The 18,022-nt window shown below is 39.4% G+C and overlaps 1 protein-coding gene across 1 annotated transcript in view; it reads left to right on the forward strand.

The window, feature by feature from the left end:
• Positions 1 to 18,022, forward strand: part of dst (dystonin) — a 148,069-nt gene that overhangs the window by 115,042 nt on the left and 15,005 nt on the right. The window contains exons 68-88 of the mRNA XM_052571690.1: positions 619 to 825; positions 1,712 to 1,831; positions 1,932 to 2,039; positions 2,126 to 2,344; positions 5,270 to 5,473; positions 5,918 to 6,149; positions 6,236 to 6,462; positions 6,543 to 6,665; positions 7,223 to 7,324; positions 7,863 to 7,964; positions 8,331 to 8,504; positions 8,599 to 8,754; positions 8,858 to 9,055; positions 10,321 to 10,449; positions 11,063 to 11,233; positions 12,340 to 12,495; positions 13,262 to 13,468; positions 14,383 to 14,502; positions 15,050 to 15,219; positions 16,556 to 16,715; positions 17,776 to 17,970. Coding sequence (XP_052427650.1) covers positions 619 to 825; positions 1,712 to 1,831; positions 1,932 to 2,039; positions 2,126 to 2,344; positions 5,270 to 5,473; positions 5,918 to 6,149; positions 6,236 to 6,462; positions 6,543 to 6,665; positions 7,223 to 7,324; positions 7,863 to 7,964; positions 8,331 to 8,504; positions 8,599 to 8,754; positions 8,858 to 9,055; positions 10,321 to 10,449; positions 11,063 to 11,233; positions 12,340 to 12,495; positions 13,262 to 13,468; positions 14,383 to 14,502; positions 15,050 to 15,219; positions 16,556 to 16,715; positions 17,776 to 17,970 — 3,480 coding nt within the window. The remainder of the gene's footprint in view (positions 1 to 618; positions 826 to 1,711; positions 1,832 to 1,931; positions 2,040 to 2,125; positions 2,345 to 5,269; positions 5,474 to 5,917; positions 6,150 to 6,235; positions 6,463 to 6,542; positions 6,666 to 7,222; positions 7,325 to 7,862; positions 7,965 to 8,330; positions 8,505 to 8,598; positions 8,755 to 8,857; positions 9,056 to 10,320; positions 10,450 to 11,062; positions 11,234 to 12,339; positions 12,496 to 13,261; positions 13,469 to 14,382; positions 14,503 to 15,049; positions 15,220 to 16,555; positions 16,716 to 17,775; positions 17,971 to 18,022) is intronic.

Raw genomic sequence — 18,022 nt, forward strand, 5'->3', positions numbered from 1 at the left:
GATGCTTTTTTATAGATCATTATTTTGTGTATTTGGTGTAACAGAATATGATGACAGGCTTTAATGTTCAAAAACACATTATTTTTCAAATATTGTAGATTATTGCAGGCACTCTATGCCCCACCTTTCTCAAACGCGTCATTTTCTACAAATTTCCTAATTCTGACAAGCACAGTCTGCTCTGATTGGCCAGTTGAACCAGTGAACTGTGATTGGCATAAAATGGGGTTGGAGTCTTAACTTTGATAAAGAATATCTCTTTCTATATATATATATATTTTTTTTTCTTATTTGAGACTTTAGTCTTTGCAACCTTACAGATCTTCTTCATGCACAAAAAGCTTGTAACACTCCAAAGAGAAAGGAGAAATTTTAATCTCATCATATGACCCCTTTAACACATACTTTATGTTTAGTTGCTTGATATTAGCATACTTTACTGTTATTACTCTAGTAAGTATATAACAAGGACACTATTCATTTGTACTAAAAACACATATTTAATTAGTAAAGAAATGTCAGTATTTGAAGTATGTTTAAAATGGAATGTTTATGATTTCAGTATTCAAATATTGTCAGATTTGGTTGATGTATGACTGCTTTACTTGTCACATCCAGACGCTGATGAAGGAGGTTAAGGATCAGAAGCCAGTGGTTGACTCTCTTAATGAAGTAAGCAGCGCTCTGCTGGAACTCGTCCCATGGCGAGCAAGAGAAGGTCTGGACAGGATGGTCACAGATGACAACGAGCGCTACAGAACGGCTAGCGATGCTATTACACAGCATGTAGACCAGACTGGAGCTGCCATCTTAAAATCCCAGCAGGTACAGTGGTTCTCAGCTGCTTGAGAAAATAACACCACCCTTTATTAGGAAGATTCACAATGAAGTTTGTTGAAGCACCCAAACAATGCAACGCCTGTGATTTCTGCCAAGGGTGACTGGATTCATTGTAGTGCTAATTCTTAGTGCTTTATAGTCATTCAAACTTAATTGATCCTCTTGAGCTGCCTTGATGGTATTACCATAATAAACTAATGGAGTGTGACCCAGATTGATTACATTTGCATCACATTAGTCTCTTTGTGCTGTGAGAAGACTTGATTCATTTATGCATAGCTGACTTGCCTAGGTTTGTAATATAATATGTAAGGTAAATATATGACACATCTGAATTATTTTTATTAAGTTTGGTCATTTGGTTATTATAAAGAGGAACAATATGCATTTTTGTGACTTTGTATCTCCAGTTATAATGTCAGTGTTTGTTAAACCAAAATCTTAATTTAATTTCTTCATGAACATTATGTGCTCTTAGAATGAAACATGCTGTTTTCAGACTTATATAGGCAAATTACCAGATTGGCTGATTTCTAACAATCTGTCTTCATTTGCCTGGATATTCAATATGTTTTGTTATGTAAATGAGGAGAATCATGTTAATGCACTCAAAGATGTGTGTATTTCTCTATGGCATGATTTGGTTTCCATTAATTATCTGGGTGGACTGGAGAAGAAGCTGTTCATTATGAAAATTTAAATAAGTAAACATTTGGTACTCAATGTAATCATTTGTATTTATTTATTTAATATATTCAAGTTATGTGTCTTAAATTATATGACATTAATCTAAGCTGAACTGCATGAGATACTGTATGGTGAATAGAAATGTGATATGTACAGTGTGTGAATGTTTGTTCCTGATGTGCAGTTTGAGCAGGCAGCCAGCTCTGAGCTCCAGTGGCTGACGGAGGCAGAGAGGAAATTGTCTTGCCTTGGGGACGTCAGGCTTGAGCCGGAGCAGACCACCGCTCAACTGCAGGCTCAGAAGGTCAGTCGTGTGTTCATATGGTTGTCTCTAACCTGCGCTGTCCCAGAATCACAGAAACACACTGTAGCGCACATTGCCTAAAGCACACTTTCTCCTCCAGAGCTTCTCCATGGACATTATGAGACATAAAGACGCCGTGGATGGCATCGTGAAGACTGGCGAGGCCATTATGAACAACAAAGATGAGGCAGAGAAGCAGGCGTTAAGGGTAAGTAAAAGAAAATGTATAAAAAAACGAAGCCTAATTTGTGAAGAGTAGAGTTGTAGGACTCAAAACACTATGGTGTCATACAGGTGAAGCTCCAGGCGTTGTCAGAGAAGTACAGTGTGGTTAGTCAGCTGAATTCGGAGCGCTGTCTGCAGCTGGAGAGAGCTCATTCTCTGGCCTGTCAGTTCTGGGAGACACACGATGAACTGTGGCCATGGCTGCAGGAGACGAGGACTGCCTTCACTCAGCTGGCCCAGCCCACTATTGAGTACGAAGCACTTCGACAGCAACAAGAGGAGCTGAGGGTGAGACTGAACACTCTTCATGCAAGCACCTCAATCAATCTGATTAAAAGAGATGGTTTAGACCTGAAATAATCCAATCATCAGGAAATGTAAACTCTTGAATCTGATCACTCTCTCAACCTGATTCAACTGGTGCAATTGACAAAAACTAGTGCATATAAACATAAAGTATGTAGTGTGAGAGGATAAGAGGATTTTTCCAGTGTAAATGTGACACTAATGCTTTATAAATATATATATATATATATATATATATATATATATATATATATATATATATATATACATATATAGCAAAATTTTGCCTTAATAATTTTTGCGCTTAGTAAGGAGTTTGAATATTTAAGGGGAGCTGTTGGCCTACTTCTAATAAAATTAAGAATGTTTCTGATTAAATAAAGCAGTAATTGATGTCATAAAATAATGTTTTGATTTAAAGGTCAGAATATTAGGGGTGTAACGATACGCGTATTCGTATTGAACCGTTCGGTACGAGGCTTTCGGTTAGGTACGTGGTACGCATTACGTACTGAACAGTTCGTTGGACTAATTAATTATATTTGGAAAAAAAAAGTAAAATATAATGATATGCGTTCAACAAGGTAGCCCAATAACCCAAACGACGTAACAGGCAACGCCCCTGACACCCCCGAAGAAGAAAAAAACACCAACTTCTAGTTATATGTTTATGTTAGGCTACTCAGTCAGGCGCTCGCTCACTCAGTACGCGCTGAAGGCTCGTTGCAAAATAGCCAATGCGTTTAACAGACCAGAAATAGAAGATCGTCCAGTAACCAACAGGTCTGGTGTTTTGGGTGCACTTTGGATTCCCTGTAAGCTATAATGTTGATGGCAAGAGAGTGGTGGATAAAAAAACGATGGTATGTCGCATCTGCTACATGACAATAGGGTACACCAGCGGGAATAAAAAAAAAAAAAAAAAAAACACCAGCGGGAATACTTGAAACATCAAATAATTTACGCCGACATCACCTTAGTGTGTCAGTATATGGGAAAAGACGAAAAAGGAGAAACATACACGCAACAAACTATCCCCGCAGCATTTATGCAGACATTTCCAACGGATTCAAACAGGGCAAAAGACATCACTGCGGCGATTGGTAGCCTTCATTTACGTTACATTTACATTATAGCCGCGGATTATGAGACCTTACCATTTACCATTCATTCTACCATCACCATTATAGCTTACAGGGAATCCAAAGTGCACCCAAACACCAGACCTGCTGGTTATTCGAGGATCTTCTTTTTCTGGTCTGTTAAACGCAGTAGCCATTTTGCAACGAGCCTTCAGCGCGTACTGAGTGAGCGAGCGCCTATAGTGGAAAACGCAGGTTTTAAGAACATGCTTAATGTAATTGAGCCCCGTTACAATATTCCTTCACGAGCCCATTTCAGCCAGACCGTAATTCCTGCTTTGTTCCAAAAAACATAAGCCCTATAGAGAACCAATTGAGTAAAAACACACTCAATATAAAGAGTTATTGAGTTCCATATAAAAAGTTACATCTTTGTATTTGTTCATAACTACTACAACAATATAACATTTTCATTTTTTTATAAGGAGCTGTTTTTGTTACATACAGTATGCTGCTAAGAAAACACAACAGAAGATGGGTAAAGAATAGCTCCATCATTGTTCAATGTAAAAAAAAAAAAACACATACTTTGGTAGTTTTAATAAAATAAAAATCAAGGAAATTTATCTGCCAATTTTTTCATTTTGCTGTATCTAAAACATACTGAACCGAACCGTGACACCAGTGTATCGTATCGAACCGAACCGTGAATTTTGTGAACCGTTACACCCCTACAGAATATATAGCTTACATGAAAGAAAAACAAAATCACAAACATGACTCTTAAATTAAATTATTTTATATTAAACCATTAGACATTTTTAAATCTTAAGATAAAATGTTAAGGTTACCACTGCATCTTTCTGAGAAAAAAATAAATAAAAATATTCTGCGATTTAAAATAGTTTATTTATAATTATTTTCAAATCTTCAGTGTACTGTCGAAACTGAGATATATACATCATCTGAAAGCTGAATAAATAAGCTTTCTATATATAGTTTATATATAGTGATATATAGTTTGTTAGGAGGACAATATTTGGCCAAGATACAACTATTTGAAAATCTGGAATCTGAGGGTGCAAAAAAAAAACAAAAACAAAAAAAAAATCTAGATACTGAGAAAAGCAGTCCATATTACTAATCAAAAATTAAGCTTTGATATATTCACAGTAGGAAATTTACAAAATATATTCATGGAACATGATCTTTACTTCCTAATGATTATCCTAATGATTTTTGGCATAAAAGAAAAATCTATCATTTTGACCAATGCAATGTTTTTTTTGGCTATTGCAAAACATTGACTTAAGACTGGTGTTGTGTCACATATATACAGTAGTCAACATTTGAAGTGGATCAAAACCTTTCATCTAGGTTGTCTTAAAACCTAAAAACAAAATGTGTTCTTTCATTTGGACAATTTTAATGAACTTTTTTGATGCACTTAAATGTTAACCACTCTCTCTCTCTCTCTCTCTCTCATATATATATATATATATATATATATATATATATATATATATATATATATATATATATATATATATAGTTTCTATTTCATTAAAGCAGTATGCTGTTCGTGATTATGAATTTACATATAATGGTTTACGGTTTCACCGTTTGTGAAAATCGTTGTAATGCAGCGTCTCAAATGGCTAAGAGGATAAAGAAATATGTACATCAGTGCCCAGACAGATGCTAATTGAGATCTGCATGATACGTTGTCGGATTGTGTTTGAAAGTGTTTTTTTTTTTTGTTTTTTTTATGATCTGAAAAAACCATTGCTTTTTATCCTGATGGTATAAAACTTTCCATCTTCAGCAAATGAGGGAGCTGATAGCAGAGCACAAGCCACACATTGACAAGATGAATAAAACTGGACCTCAGCTGGTGGAGTTGAGTCCCACTGAGGGGGCACCAATCAGAGAGAAATACCAGGCCGCAGACAAACTGTACAGCCAGCTGAAAGTGGACGTCAAGCACAGAGCGGCTGCCCTGGACGAGGCCATCTCCAAATCCACTCAGGTGCATTGCAGTATTTCATTGGGCTCGTACTCTGCCCTTTTGTAGCATTGATTAAAGGGACAGTTCAGCCCCAAAATGAACATTTAGTCACCCTCAAGTTGTTTCAAACCTGTATGATTTTTTCTTCTTCTGTTCAATACAAAAACAGATGTTGGTAACCAAAGAGTTGCTGGTAGCCATTGACTTCCATAGTATTTTTGTGTTACAAGCAACTCTTTGGTTACCAACATTCTTCAAATTACCATATTTTATGTTCCACTCAAGAAAAAAAATCATACAACTTGAGGATCAGTAAATGATGACATTTTTTGGTAAACTGTTCCTTTAATGTTCCTCTCTTTCACCATTAGAAGAAGAAAGCAGGCTGTTGCTACCATATCTTCAAGACCTAAGTAACTGAATTAAGTTTTTTGCAACATTTCTGCTTGTCAATGACCTCTGCAGTTCCATGATAAGATAGACCCAATGCTGGAGTCTCTGGAGCGCATCGCCGAACGCCTGCGCCAGCCTCCATCCATCTCTGTCGAGGTGGAGAAGATCAGAGAGCAGATATCAGAGAACAAAGCCGTGAATGTAGACCTGGAGAAACTTCAGCCATCGTATGAGACCCTCAAGCAGCGAGGAGAGGAGATGATCGCTCGCTCCGAAGGAGCAGACAAGGACCTTTCGGCCAAAGGTAACTGTGCTGTTGAGATCTGGGCTTGGGTCACTACTTGATTTTAAAGCAGTGTGATAAAATGCATTCCTCTGTTTTGTTTAAAGCTGTTCAAGATAAGCTGGACCAGATGGTGTTTCTGTGGAATGACATCCAAGCTCTTCTGGAGGAAAGAGAGGCCAAGCTCCTGGATGTCATGGACTTAGCCGAGAAGTTCTGGTGTGATCACTGCGCTCTGATCGTCACCATCAAAGACACACACGACCTGCTGAAAGAGCTGGAGGAGCCTGGAGTCGATCCTTCAGTGGTCAAGCAGCAGCAAGAGTCTGTGGAGGTCCGGAGGCTTCACAACCAGACGTCTGATACTGATTCGTCTTGGTGAAACCTCTTCAGAGTTTCTGTTTTGTTTCACAGGGCTTTAGAGAGGAGATCGAGGGGCTGCAGGAGGAACTGACTGTGGTCCAGAATCTGGGGGCGGAGTTTATGACAGCATGCGGAGAACCTGATAAACCAGTGATCAAGAAAAGTATAGATGAGGTAATGACTTCACAGGAGAATAAATGCTTCCCTCAGAAAAACATGACCAGAGCTTATCCCGAAGTACCATTCTAGTAAAAATATGTTTATTTTATTCATTTATTTTTAATTATGGTTAACATTGGCTAATTTGTGTAAGCATTGCTTTTGCAGGTTTAAAAATGTTGGAAGCTTTTCATTTATTTCGTGTTTTGTTATTATGTAGCCTTATGTTAAACTACTTTTTTCTCCACATCAATCTACACTCCATACAGCATAAAGACAAAGCAAAAACACAGCTTTCACAACTTTGTACATTTATTAAAAATGTTACACTTTAACCCACCCTTAAACCAACCCATACCCCCAAACCTTAGCCACATTCCTCCTCAATAGCAGCAAAAATGTTTTGCAACACAATATAAACACGATAAGTCCACTGTACGTATATAAGTCCATAGCAGTTAATTCTGTTGAATTGTTCATTTTCGACCCAGGATGGAAGTGTTCCTGGTGTAACTGAAGTGCTGGATGAGTCACACTGTATAATGTCTGACCACATCTCGTATGTCCGTCAGGTGAACTCAGCTTGGGAAACCCTGAACAAGGCATGGAAAGAGAGAGTGGAGAGTCTAGAGGAAGCCATGCAGGCTGCGGTGCAGTTCCAGGACAGTCTCCAGGTAAATATGACACACAGACCACCACCACCACAGATCTGTCTGCTCATGCAGTCATGGGAAGCTTCCCGAGCTAGTTTCTAGTCAGCATAGTCTGATCTGATATCATGCTGAATGTGCTCATGGGGGAAAAACAGTGTTAAATGAATGAATCATGTGACGTGATTCAGCCCAAGAGGGTAGACTTTGAAAGAGAGAGAAAAAACATGCTTTTTGTCATTGTCGTAGTGTAACCAGATCGAGGACATGCCCTGCTTTAATCATTCTAAACCAATGATTCACCCCGGCTGCTGAATAATTCAAGTTTTATTTCTCATTTATTCTCATAAAGTCTGTTCTAAGGGATCATTGTGAATAATGACCAGTTGCACTTGTTCGCCCTAAACTCCAGATTTGAGCAGAATTGGTTTAGGTGTGGCTCAGTTTTGTTCGTTTTCACTGTCACCTGAGCCACATTTGTGTTGGGGCTCTGAGCGAAACTCGACTCGATGCAAGGTGCGGATGTTGTGCAGCCGGTGACAATAGTTTCTGTTCCTGACAGAACATGTTTGACTCGGTGGATATTATGGAAGGCAAACTGGATTCGATGTCGCCCGTGGGCACGGACCTGGAGACTGTGAAACAGCAGATCGAGGAGCTGAAGGTATTGATTTCCTGCTTGTGTGTGGGACATTTTCCCAGAGCCATGACACGATGCTTTTTGTCAAAGTCATAGTGGATCTAGATCAAAGTTTGGAGCCATTTATCTCCAAGCTCTTTCATGTTTGATTGTTTGGTGAGTATAATTGAGCTGACAGCTGTGTTTACACACAGCCATTCATTTGCTTCATCTTACACAGTTGGTTTAAGCCTGCACAATTGTAAATGTTTAATCATGCATGCTTTTAAAATGACTTACAGGTGAAACAACATGCTTTTAGCCCAAGATCATTGCATTAATCCCTGCTGTGTGAATGCAGCCATAGTGAAACAGTTTTCTGATGTAACCTGTGCTGTCGTGTGTGTGAAGGAGTTCAAAGGTGACACGTACCAGCTACAGATCGAGATGGAAAGGCTGAACCATCAGGCCGGGCTTCTGCTGAAGAAGGTGCGAGAGGAAGCCGAGCGCAGTTCCATCCTGGAGCCAATGAATGAGCTGAAAATGTTCTGGGACAACCTGGATAAAAAGATCATCAACCGACAGGTCAGGCACTGAGAATCACAATCATTGATTTCCCACTACACTACACCGTCGTAGCATTATTGTGATGTCTGTTGTGTGTCCTGACGTCTTGTAGCACAAGCTGGAAGGAGCGCTGCTGGCTCTGGGGCAGTTCCAGCATGCTTTAGATGAACTTCTGGCTTGGCTCACTCACACCGAAGAACTGCTTGGTGAACAGAGGAAGGCCTGCGGTGACCCCAAAGCCATCGAGATCGAGCTCGCAAAGCACCACGTATGTCACCGTGAAAAACAAGTTCATAATGTGATCACAGAACCACAGAGACACTCAGAAGTCCCGCACATCTCACGTATGGTCATTTCTTTCCATTGGGTAGGTGTTGCAGAACGATGTGCTGGCCCACAAGACCACGGTGGAGGCAGTGAACAAGGCCGGCAGTGACCTCATTGATTCCAGCGCTGGAGAAGAGGCGCAAGGTCTGCAGAACAAGCTGGAGAACCTCAACCAGCGCTGGAGGACTATCCTGGAGAAGACTGAGCAGAGAAGACAGCTTCTGGACAGTGCCCTGCTGCAGGTCAGGAGTCAATACAAGCCAGCCAGAGACCTCTCAGAGGCTGAGCCTTTCCTAAAATGGAGATATGATCGACGATGTTCTCAACACGAGGCCAAAAACGTCCTCACTAAATCTTAAAGAATGTGAAGGAGAAACAGTAAAGAGTTCATACACGCACATGCTCTCATGCTTTGATGTGTGAACTCTGAAAGGCTGAAGTAGAAACAATTTAAAAAAAAGACAACGTTCCCAAATTAATTTTATTTTATATATATATATATATATATATATATATATATATATATATATATATATATATATATATATATATATATATATATATATATATAAAGGCTGGAGTCAATTATTCTGCTTATACTAGGGTTAACACACCTCTAGACATCGATCTGATGAAATATTTATTATTATATATAGTATTATTTCCTCCACATCTCATCCAATACCACTTTTGATGGTTCCAATTTCCAATTTCATTTTAAAGCTGGTAATGGAAGCTTGATAGCATTCTTATGCAGTTATTTATGAAGTTATTAGAAAGAGAGAGCGAGAGACAGAGACACACATAGAGAGAGAGAGAAAGAAAGAAAGAGAGAGAGCTTGTGTGAATTAGATATAAAAGCAATGCATACAACAAAACTACATATCTGTATGTACAACCACACACACACATACACCTTTATAAATTACATTTCATTTCCATTTATTTTGCTGGAATATTAAAATAGCTCAAATTAAATAAAACTAAAACTTAAAAGACATATACAGACATAATAAATTCAGACTTAATTTAACTAAAATTATAATACATAACAAATTCAGTAATAGGTACTGTATGCTGATTTCTGTAATTAAAGTTAACTATGTGAAGTGATATGAACTGTAATGTGGTCAAGAGAGCCTGTGTTTCCCACATTCCCAACATTCATCAGCCAATCAGATTCAAGCATTCAACAGCCCCGTAAATATAGAATATACACTTCATATAAATAATGATATCTACGTCAAGCCTTTTCAACTGTTTTTTAATTAAATAAAAATGGAAGAAATAGAGCACAATTGTATTATAGACCTGAAACATCCTGTTAGAAAACAATCAAGCACAATTGTAACGTTTTTCCCCACATTAAAACAGGAGGCAGAGAAGTACCTAGTGGTTTATGAGCTATGCTAACTGGTGAAGAATCCAGACAGCATTGTTCTCAGAACGGAGAGATTTCCTGCTCATTCCTCCGGCCGCTGCTAATGAATGTTGCTGTGGTTTTCAGGCTCAGGGTTTTCATGGTGAGATTGAAGACATGCAGCAGTGGCTGAAAGACACCGAGCGTCAGCTGTTAGCATCGAAGGCCCTCGGTGGTTTACCAGACACGGCCCGAGAGCAGCTTAACACCCATCTGGTATGTGTTTAATACTACAACAGATCCGCCACCGATGGCCAGCTTCTAACTACTAACACAACAATATCTATTTGACATCTCAACGACTTATGCATTTGTAATCGAGAACAGTTTTGTTTGTTTTATCTGAGCATTTTATTAAAGAATGTTAATCACGTCAGGAATGATTCACCAGAAATGGAACAATTTGTCACAATGTACTCACCCTCAAGATGATTCAAACACATATGAGTTTCTTTACTCCTTAAAAATCTCCAAGCGGATGTATTCAAGCTAAATATAAGCATATAATGATCAGATTCAAGCTTCAGAAATAGCACAGCATAGAAATGTAGAGCTTTATGAACTACAATCGCTATTCTTTTTGGAGCCTGACAGAGCCTTTTTCCATGGAAAAGAGCAGCTTGGATATTCTGCAAAATCTCTTTGTGTGTTCCAGACTTTGAATTTACCTAATTGTATGAATGTGCAGCCAAATTTCTGAAACATTTGATAAGCTTCTGATTTCTGCAGATCTATGAAGAAAATATTTGGACTCAAACATCAGAAGTAACTCTTTGAATAGTCATGGTATGTCTGGTTGTCAGTGAACATGGTGTCTGTGTGTTTGCAGGAGCTCTGCAGGACACTGGAAGCCAAGGAGGAAATATACAAGCAGCTTCTTGACCGAGGGCAGCACATTTTGACCTTGACCCCTGAAGGTCAAGACAGCACCACTGAACTGGACCTGCACAACCTGCAGGAGAAGTGGGAGTGTGTTCAGGCCAAAGTGACGGAGAGGAAGGTGAGAGTGATTTACTGCCTGGTCTCTGTGTACTTCCTGTCAGTTTGACTCATTCTCATCATCACCGATCCCAGAGCTGAAGTCTGGTTATGTTCATGCAGCTGTGATCTCAGATCTGTTGTGCTTTGATGTGGTCGCATGAGCGATTCTTTTTCACTCGAGCACAAGCCTAAAGTGAGTTTTAAATCACTGCAGAACAAAGTAGAGTTGTCTGCGGTCTTGAAAAAGCTGCTGAAGTGGTTAAACCACTAGGTTCAGCCCAAGACGAAACTACTCCTGTCATCATTGACCACCTTTATCGTCGTTCCAAATCTTTTCTTCTGTGCCGCTCAAAAGGAGAACATTATACGATGAACACACTTCTCTTTTCCATACAATGAACATACAGTTTATGGTATAGAATAGACTAAAGAACCATGAAAGCACATTGAAAATAAGGTACAGTAAAAATAAGACTTATTGAAATTATATATGTGAGTGACAGATGACCACATATTCAGTTCTGGGTAAACTAATTATCAATATTCATGATGAGCGTATATTGAGTGAAGAAAAAGTCCAAATCAGATCTGACTGTTGTCAGAGTAATGCACATGTTGAGTCCGAGAGGTTTGTTTCCTACAGGAGTTTGACCACACAGGCTGTTGTCAGAGCCTCGTCTGTGATAGTCAAGACATCCTTTAACATCTGCAGCTTTTACAAATACACCTCCTCCTCCTCACGTGTGATGCTAAGCAGACATCACATGACCCGCTGCGGGATGAGATCATCGAGTGTCTCATATCCTCCTCTGCCCATCAGTGACATGAGGAAATTGCTCCAAAATAACAAAGATAGCATCATTTCTCATGTGTCTTGTCTTGTTACGATCTAGCCTAAGGATTGATTTCAGACTCGTTTCCCAAACATTCCTCCATCCCCATCTAGTTTATTCTCAACAGCAAGCCAAACGGCTCATTTAGCTAGTCCCAACCCAAACCCCAAGGTGCTGAGGAAGACGTTTACATGCTACGAAAGTCCACTCTTCAGGAAGTCAACCTAGCAGTCAGTTCCAGGTGTCCCTGTACATGAATCTGAGATGAACGGCTGTGTTTGATTGGCTGTAGGTGAAACTGGAGGAGGCCCTGGCGCTGGCCACAGACTTCCATAACTCACTACAGGATTTCATTAACTGGCTGACGCAGGCCGAGCAGACCCTCGCCACGGCCTCGCCTGCCTCCCTCATCCTGGAGACCATCATGTTCCAGATAGACGAGCATAAGGTCAGTGCTCTCTGACATGATAATGCAACATTAGTCTGAAAAACCAGCTTATTGCTGAAATAAAAATTCACTGCATTTCATTATTGTGAAAATTATTGTGAACAGTTCGTCTATGCACGTTTTGTATAAAAATTGCAGCAACTGGTGTAATAGCAAATAGTAGTGTAATAACTTCACAAAATTATATTATTAATGGAATTAAATATTCATAATATAATACTTTTTTAATGCAGTCACATCCTACGCTTTAATGTTGTAAACGTTTTCAAGTTATAAGAAATCTGCTACATTATAAAGTCACTAAACCATCGTAATAGTTTTTCAAAAGTAAATTATACACCAGATACAAAAATATTAATGCAACTATTATTCTTATTGAATATCGCATTACTTCTTATAAATACATAAGCATATGAATTTAAAGATACTTAGATGACAGTAAATTATCCATAATTACCTGCAATAACCCTAAACCAAAGCCAAATCCTAACCCTGTATTAAGATCATGTTGTTAATTAATATTACTCTGTACTTAGGACTCCATAAAATACATCGTAACTGATAAATTATTATATTATAACACTATTTCCACTGTACAATGTGTGCTTTCTTTACATTATCAACAACATGTGAAACATTTTGCAACATGTGAAAATCATCATATGTTGCTTCTCGCATTTCATTGTGACTTTAAATGAGCCATATTGTTGCAGTTAGAAGAACTAGTCCTTTTGCATATTTGTATTTATTTTTGCTGGATTTGCAGGTGTTTGTGACTGAGGTGAACTCCCATCGGGATCAGATCATCGAGCTGGATAAGACAGGAACACACCTCAAGTACTTCAGTCAGAAACAGGACGTGGTGTTGATCAAGAACCTGCTGCTGAGCGTTCAAGGCCGCTGGGAGAAGGTCGTGCAGAGGTCAGTGGAGAGAGGACGGCTGCTGGACGATGCCAGGAAACGTGCCAGACAGGTGGGAAAACTGAACTCATTTAAAAGCCATGCTTTCTTAATCACACGTTCTTGCTCGACATAGTCACTATAGGAATGATTGAATCACAGAGAACTTCAGTGGACTTCTTTTGGCACTGATCAACTTAACAAGACTCTTTAATGTCAAAGTGAATTTACAATGTGGAAGATTTTTATTTTATTTTTTGACATCCTTGGCATTCTGTTAAGGATCTACTGATGAAATATAGCCTTTCGGCTAATTTCTGGCACATTTACAGTCATTTTCCTAAATGTGCATTGCCCCTGTAAACGGTTAAACTTAAGTCATAGTACAAGAGGACATGAAGATCACTCATGTGCAGTCTTGCGTACTGTGGGGATTCTTCTTGACCATGAACAGGTCTGAATAAAGGGTATAGGATAAAATAAATGTAGAGAAATACAGATAAATCCCTGTATTTTCACTGCAAGACAAGTCAAAAGATTTGTTATTCCCATGCATAAAGCCAGAGCTTCACAGAAATAGCTTAAAACAACAATGTTGATGTCCTGGACTAGCCAAGTCAAAGTCCAGATCTCAGTCCAACTGAAAATTTATGAGGGAACTTGAAAAACGCTGTCCACGCACAGGCTCCATGCAGCCAGACTGAGAACCACTGCAGCGGCCAGATGTGCAGAGCTGAGGATGAACACCTACAGTATCAACACAGACTCTGACCAAAGGGGATCAATACACACTGTATGCAAAAAGTTATTTAATAACTGCCATCCATGTTTGAGGAAGAATATTTTGTTGTTCAGTGCGAAAAAAGCCAAAAGAAATTCTCTGTGGTTCAGTGATGTAAAACATTGTTTGGTTCTGATCTAAGATGAAAACATATATGATATACTGCATCCTACACTGATGGCTTCTCATGCTCTCGTCTTCTGCAGTTCCATGAGTCCTGGATCAAACTGATGGAGTGGCTGGAGGAGTCCGAGAGAGCGCTGGACTCTGAGCTGGAGATCGCTAATGATCCGGACAAGATCAAGACGCAGTTAACCCAGCACAAGGTGAACACGCATCTGCTATCAGTGATCCGATCGCACCATTCCCACCTGCTGCCAGATGCATTTACTAGGTTAAGAACTAGTCTGGCCAAGACGCAGTTAACCAAGCTAATAAGGATTACTTTTTGGATTAAATCAGACCAGCTAACTTTTAATGGAACTGATACAAAAAGCTATATCCATTCATGAAGAAGAAGAAAAACAAGATGACTAACTTGTAATATTAGTCTAAAGCAGCTTTAAAATGGTAATAAAATGCATGCGAGATGACACACTCTACATCGAGTAAACAGACTGAGATGTTAGATGTTTTTGATTGTAAGTCGGGCTCCTCTGTCCCAGGTGATGTGGGTTTTACTCAGAGCAGAGGATTGTGTGCTGCGTGGTGCTGTGTAATTAACAGCTCAGCAGTGCTCAGATGTTCTGATGAGTCAGTCACAAACACATCAGGCTTCCCGTAAGGCCTCTCAGGACGGCTTGCGGGACACGTGTCCTTGAGCTCTGTTCGAATGACCTTTCACCTCTGTTTGTCTTGTGTGGGGGACTGTAGGAGTTCCAGAAAGCTCTGGGCAGCAAGCATTCGGTGTATGACACCAGCAGTCGCACGGGCCGCGCTCTGAAGGACAAGACCTCCTTGAAAGATGACAACCAGAAACTGGACGACATGCTCAGTGAGCTCCGGGACAAGTGGGACACAGTCTGCGGGAAATCTGTGGAGAGGTACAGCATTTGGGTGGATTTCAGGAAAACACCGGACTTTCCCCTATTCAGAAAAATTTATTTTGCATAACCAAATTTAAGAGCCTGTCCTCCAACAAAAAACGACCATATAGGTCGTTTGTGCAAGCACCTTATTACGACCTATATTTACGTTTTAAAGTTAAGCGGCCTCTAGTGGGCGTAAAAATAATGACAGTATCGCGTTGCGTCTGTCGTCATGAAATGACGTGTAACGTCATTACCAATCAAAACGTACGTTTATTTAAATGCAATGTGTGGCCGTTTTACACCGATCTCACAGTATTTCCTACATATTTTGCTAGGTGGCTTATTCGTTTGAATGACCCCACCTAACCCCACCCCTAAACCTAACCCTCACAGAAATCATGCTAAATTATGATTTATTGAGTATATACATTTTCGTCCACGTCCGTTCCCTGGGATCGCATGATTACATATCAAGGTATAACGCAATAATCTACTAACTGAGCTACACGAAACGCAAACCAGAGCGCAAATAAAAGAGTACAAAACATTAATATGAAAACAACCTTTTGCCGATAGGGGCGCAATTGTAGTATAAGCTCTGATGGGTCGTATTTCAGGGATTTGGACAAATGACCTATACAAGCGTATTGGTTGGAGGACAGGTTAAAATTGAAGGCTCTTTCAGTTTTTTTTTTTTTTTTTTTTTTTTTTTTGACAGTTTATGCACATTTGCACCCAAACTCTTATTAATGAAGTGTTCCCATGTGTTTTATGCTTTACTTTTAGAATTGCCATTATTCTCAAAAGTGATTCTTTTTACAGTAATGGAATATGAATTTAATTCAAGCTGAAGTGATTACAAATACCTAAAACTTGTATTGTCTGGGAACACTTTACAGTGAGACGGTCCTATTAGTAAATGTTAGTTAATGCATCGGCTAACATTGAGCAATACATTTGTTGCAGTATTTATTTGTTAATATTAGCACATAAAAATACTGTTAATTCATGTTAGCTCAGATCCATTAAATGATATTACCAGATACATCTTTCGATTTGAATGTTTCAGTAAATGTTGAAATGAACTGACAAACTGAAATGAAACATGTTTTAGAAGTATTTTTCAGTGTTAATGTTAACTACTGTAGTTAACTAATGCTAACAAATGAAACCTCGTTTCCCAGTGTTACCCATTTTCCTTTATGTATTCTTATGAATTCAAACCTAAAATATGAATGTTGAGTAAACAATACCTTATATCAGTGTTAATTGCCAACTAACTATGATTCATGATCAGACAATATGTCAAACTGTGTATCTGACATCATATGGGCTGTTTCTTCTCCAGGCAGAATAAGCTGGAGGAGGCTCTGCTGTTCTCAGGTCAGTTCACAGACGCACTGCAGGCTCTCATCGACTGGCTTTATAAAGTGGAACCACAGCTAGCTGAAGATCAGCCTGTGCATGGAGACATAGACCTCGTCCTGAACCTCATCGACAGCCATAAGGTACCCAACACCTGCTCCTTCATCTCTGAACTCCAGACGGATGAGTGCATGAATGAAACGGAAACATCTCGAAAAACCATCACAGTATATTACATGATTGTTTTGGCACATCTCTAGATATTTTCAATATTCTCTCATAATCTTTGTCCATTATCTTTGGTAAAATATCTGTGATGTAACGTCTTGGTTCTGTTCTGGGATATAATGTTACTGTAGCATCATCAGAGGGAGTGTAATAGGATTTGAATTAGTCGTGTTGGCGAGCCCAAACTCAAACACATCTCCAGAGCAGACATCAGAACACTCTCGAGCTGATGAGCTAAGTGATGACCTCATTCATGTTTGGAACTGAGAACCTAAGAAAAGGTCACTGACTATGTTTGGTGCTGTTTACACAGGATTTCTATGGATGCAGTCTAGAACTGGGTGATCTAGCTTTTTGACAACATTCTATAAATATCTCCACACTGATGTAGTCGCAAGACACGGAAGGATCGCCTAATGTGATTCATATTTCATACACCACATCATCAAAGTCACAGAGCCAGCATAATCTTTTTTTTCTTTTTGTCTTTCTTTTTGAATGACCAATGCTGATGGAAAGTCATAGGCTTCATAATTAAAGCCTGGTGATGACATGACTGCAGTTCCATGCAAATATCGTAACGCCTCCTGGGTCTTAGGAAATAATAACATTAGGCGTGTGATTGATAGCAGTGGACAAGTACCTCCTAATTGGTCCTTAATGTGATGACATCAGAGGAGGACATAGACAGCACTGTACAACCTCACAAAATGTGCATGGGATGTTGATGATGTTAGCCACTAATAATAGTTCTAATAAAACCTGAAATCTAATTACAAATTGACTATTTAACCCAACATGTATCCATGCTATAATTGAATGACCATTACTGTATCACACGAGCATCAGGAGTTCTGTGATTAGATGCATATGTATGATGATGTTGCTGCCTCCAAATCACTCATTTCCGTGTGGGGTAGAATGCTGTGTTTGTAGGCAGCTGAATGTGGATGGGTTTCTCCATGTGTCCTGCAGGTGTTCCAGAAAGAGTTGGGCAAAAGGACTGGCAGCGTGCAGGCTTTGAAGCGCTCGGCCCGTGAGCTCACCGAGAGCAGTCACGATGACTCGTCCTGGGTCAAAGTTCAGATGCAAGAGCTGAGCACGCGCTGGGAGACGGTCTGCAGCCTCTCTGTGTCCAAACAGACACGGCTCGAGCAGGCACTGTGTCAGGTAAGACATGCCTCATGACCTGAAAACAGCATTTTGTTTTTAATAACAATTT

The sequence above is a fragment of the Carassius gibelio genome, chromosome B13 (genome assembly GCF_023724105.1).
Source record: "Carassius gibelio isolate Cgi1373 ecotype wild population from Czech Republic chromosome B13, carGib1.2-hapl.c, whole genome shotgun sequence".
NCBI classification, from domain to species: Eukaryota; Metazoa; Chordata; class Actinopteri; order Cypriniformes; family Cyprinidae; genus Carassius; species Carassius gibelio.